General features: G+C 63.1%; 1 protein-coding gene across 1 annotated transcript; it reads left to right on the forward strand.

Annotated features, from left to right (window-relative positions):
* The first annotated feature begins 679 nt into the window (after window positions 1-679).
* Window positions 680-3514, forward strand: LOC124241952 (serine protease 33). The gene is made up of 7 exons (XM_046666349.1): window positions 680-689; window positions 780-887; window positions 1228-1254; window positions 1380-1542; window positions 1790-2061; window positions 2315-2484; window positions 2689-3514. Exons 1-7 carry the CDS (start codon window positions 680-682, stop codon window positions 2845-2847), a joined length of 909 nt encoding a protein of 302 aa, XP_046522305.1. The 3' UTR covers window positions 2848-3514.
* Window positions 3515-4230: the final 716 nt, after the last annotated feature.

Raw genomic sequence — 4230 nt, forward strand, 5'->3', positions numbered from 1 at the left:
CACAGATGTTAGCTCAGGGCCAGCCTCCCTCAGCAAAAAGAGGAGGATTGGTGGGAGATGTTAGCTCACGGCTAATCTTCCTCAAAAAAAAAAAAAAAGAAGAAGAACAGTAGCACTCACACGGCAACCCACACTGCAAGGAGGCAGGAGCCAGGATCAGGTTTGGAGATGAGCTGCCAAGGATCCTCAGAGCTTCCTGGCCTGACCGCAGCCACCGCCCCCGACTCTGGCCCAGTGGCGCCCAGGCTTCTGCCTCCAGTTCTCAGCACCTTGGCCCAAGCCAGCCTTCCTTTGAGAAACCCAGGCATCCCTTCCCCTGCCACCTTGAAAGCGCTGCTCAAAGCATCTTTGTTCCAGGCTGGACTGGCGAAGCCGCAGTACCGCCCTGGTCTCCTTAATTACCCCCTGGCTGGGCCCCCGCCCCCTCATGGCCTTTTAAGCCCCCAGGTCCTCCCCCAGCTCAGTCATCAGGGAGGGCACCTGCCAAGAGAGTGAGAGCAGGGTCCAGGGGCTGCCAGGGCCAGCGAGGGCAGCTGTCAGGCAATGGAAGTAGAGGCTGGCGGAGGGGCCAGGCTCCAGGGTTCATGTGGAGGCATAGGGTGTCCAAATCTTGCAGGGTTTGAGGGGGCAGACATGGTCCCCGGGGCCTGGGCAGAGGGAAGTGCATAGAGCCTGGACCATGGGGATAGGTCCGGGACCAACCGGGGGCTGAGGGAAGACAGAAGGGCCTCTGGGGGGCTAGTGCCCTGGGCTAGGACCCTCCTCTCCTCTCCCTGCAGGCTCCGACAGAGTCCTAGCCCTGGGCACTGCCATCCTGACCCAGCCCTGCCCTGAAGACAGAATGAGGGGGGCCTCCTGCCTCCAAGTCCTGCTCCTAATGCTGCTGGGTGAGTTGGGGGCAGGGGCTAGGGGTGTTGGCCACAGGGACATTGGCTCCCAGGTCCCCTCTCACCCCTCTCTGGCCTAGTTGACCTAGAGCACTCTAGGGCATCCTAATCTTGGGTTCAAGTTCTTCTGTCACTGACCTCGGGCTCTCCAAACCCGGATGTCCTCTTCTGTGTAATGGGCATAGTCCCCACCTCACAGCGCTCTGGGGAGGGTTAAATCCAGTAACGGACTGCACAAAAGACTGGCACCAGGTCAGTGTGACAAATATGTTCCACCCCCCTCACCCCGTTATCTGACACCAAATCCGTAATCCAGTCCCTTCCCCGCTTCCTCCTCCAGGAGCTGCTGGGACACTGCAGTCTGCAGGTAAGGAAGACTCAGAGTCCCGCGGCGCCACCGCCTCCCTGACCTTGGCCCTGTCTCCTCGCCCTCACTCTCCTCCCAGGCCCCCATCCTTCGCCCACCCTCGCCTTCCCCTTGTTCTCTCGTAGCCTGCGGGCAGCCTCGCGTGTCTAGTCGGATCGTGGGGGGCCAGGACGCCCGTGACGGAGAGTGGCCGTGGCAGGCGAGCATCCAGCACCGCGGGGCGCACGTGTGCGGGGGCTCGCTCATCGCCCCGCAGTGGGTGCTGACGGCGGCGCACTGCTTCCCGAGGTCAGCGGGCAGCCAGCCGCCAGGCTCGGGCTGGGCGCGCCCCTGCTCCCCGAGGGCTCCGGCGCGGGGACACCACCTGGCGGCGGCGCGGAGACTGCGCGGCGGGGACTGCGGTCCTGGGGTGGGGCGGGGAGGGATACTGCGGAGCGGGGACTGCGGTCCTATAGGCAGGGGGTACTGCGTGCCGGGGACTGCAGTCCTAGGGCAGGGGGTGTCCACTGTTAGTGGCCTCTCCCCTGTCTCGTAGGCGGGCGCTGCCGTCCGAGTACCACGTGCGCCTCGGGGCGCTGCACCTGGGTGCCGCCTCGCCCCGCGCCCTCTCGGCGCCCGTGCGGAGGGTGCTGCTACCCCCCGACTACTCCGAGGACAGGGCCCGCGGCGACCTGGCGCTGCTGCAGCTGCGCCGCCCGGTGCCCCTGAGCGCCCAAGTCCAACCTGTCTGCCTGCCGGAGCCCGGGTCCCGCCCGCCCCCCGGCACACCCTGCTGGGTCACTGGCTGGGGCAGCCTCCACCCGGGAGGTGAGGCAGAGGGCGGGGCACCTGGGCATTGTGAGAGGGACCCGAGATCCCCCTACACTGCCCTCTCACGGGGAATCCCAGCCCCACACTACGCCAATCTGGGACCCAGGGCAACCTCCAGGAACCCAAACCTCCCAATCAGGCTGGGGAGTCCTAGTCTGGCAGGTCCGACTCTTAAGCAGGGCTTCTCCCACGACACTTGCTTTCTGCCTCACCCTCTCCTAGCTCTCAGAAGTGCTCCCTCTCCCCCCAGTGCCACTCCCAGAGTGGCGACCTCTGCAGGGAGTCAGGGTGCCACTGCTGGATGTGCGTGCCTGCGACCGCCTCTACCACCTGGGCACCAACGTGCCCCGTGCTGAGCGCATAGTGCTGCCTGGGAACCTGTGCGCCGGCTACGTCGAGGGCCACAAGGATGCCTGCCAGGTGCACGAAGCTGCCTGGACCCTCCCAAGTCCATGCCCCTGTGCCCAGCACCCTACCTCCCTAGAACCCAGGACCCAGGAGATACCACCTCCAGGCTAGTGTCCTGGCCCCCAACCCAGAGGCACCACCTGGGGGACTGAAACCCCAGGACTGCCATCTGAAGTCCCCTGAGGGCTGGGACCTAAGCTCACCTTTCTCCTGCAGGGTGACTCTGGGGGACCCCTGACCTGTGTGAAGTCTGGGCGCTGGGTCCTGGTGGGCGTGGTGAGCTGGGGCAAGGGCTGTGCCCTGCCCAACCGTCCTGGTGTCTATACCAATGTGGCCACTTACAGCCCCTGGATACAGGCTCACCTCAGCCTCTGATGCAGTGACACTCGCCTGAAGCCAGACACTGGGGTCCCTCAGCCAGCCGGTTCACCTGGGGACCTGCACATCCCCCCACCCTGCCCCTTCTGATTTGAGGCTCAGAGGCCTGATAACACTAAGGAGCCATCCGTCCATCTGTCCATCCCCTGCCTCCTCCTTGGGGCTCACCAAACCTGAGCTGCCTATCCTCTTCTAGGAGCCTCCTGCGTGTGTGGGGGTCTCACACTCTCTCCCCTTCCTGTCCATATTTACCCTGAGCCCCACCTGGGGCTGGGCCTGGGCACCCAGAGATGGCCAAGCGACCCGGTGCCCAGTCTGGCCTGTGTGCCCCTCTTCTTCTGGAGGAAGTCAGGGAGATTGGAAGTGTGAGAGGGACTCAACGCCAAGGACATGATTCTTCGTTGCTAGCTTTTGAAGATAGAGGGGCCACATGGCAAGGAACTGTGTGAAACCTCCAGGAGCTGAGGGCAGCTCCCAGCTGACAGCCCAGGAGGGGAGACCTCAGTGCTGCAACCGCACGGAACCGAATCTGGACAACAACCTGAATGAGCAAGGAGGTGAATTCTTCACCCAGCCTCCAGCTGAGGGCCCCGCCAGGCCGAGCCATTGATTTCAGCCCAGTGAGACCCTGCGCAGAGAGCCCAGCTGAGCTGCCCAAACTTCTGGCCCACAGAGCCATGGTTTAATAAATTTGTGTTGTTTTAAGCTGCTGTTTGTAGTCATTTGTTACACAGCAATTGAAAATGAATACAGATTTTGCCCCACTGTGATGGAGGTGCCCCAGGGTGTGGACCAGCCCTGGCCTTCCCATGCAGTTTAGGAGGCTCAAGAGTCTGGGGCAGCTGGCATCATGCCCTCTTCCCAGGAGGGGCAGGAGGCCCCAGCCAGGCCCGGCCTTAGCTTCTGTTGTTGTTGTTTCTGTCCTCACCCCCATCCATGACCAGGGTGAGTGTGGGGCTGTCCCCCAGCCTTGGCCAGGCCCCCCGCCAGGCCCAGAACCCTCCCACCTGCATCTGGAGACTAGCCTAGGCCTTCTGCAGCTCCCTGCCCATTCTCATGTGCCTGGGACCCAGTGTCTTGTCCCTTCCCTGCCATCTTCTTATCCCCAGGCTGAGGACCACCCATACCAACAGACAGAGCTCAGTTTCTAGAACTGCAGAAGGAACAAGAAACTGAACGAGACCTGGAAAATTCAAAGCCTAATCTTTGGAGCTGATGGGGCAGCGGAGGAAGGAGAGGGAGGCCGTCATCACAGGCAGAGCCGGGGGCAGGCGGGCTGCAGCTGCTCCACACAGGCCTGAGCCTCATCTCCCTCCCTAATTTTCTCCCAGGGGAGAGAGTGGCTGCACCAGGTGGTCACTGCTGGGCCGGGCCGGACAG

This window comes from Equus quagga, chromosome 7 (genome assembly GCF_021613505.1).
Source record: "Equus quagga isolate Etosha38 chromosome 7, UCLA_HA_Equagga_1.0, whole genome shotgun sequence".
Classification (NCBI taxonomy): domain Eukaryota; kingdom Metazoa; phylum Chordata; class Mammalia; order Perissodactyla; family Equidae; genus Equus; species Equus quagga.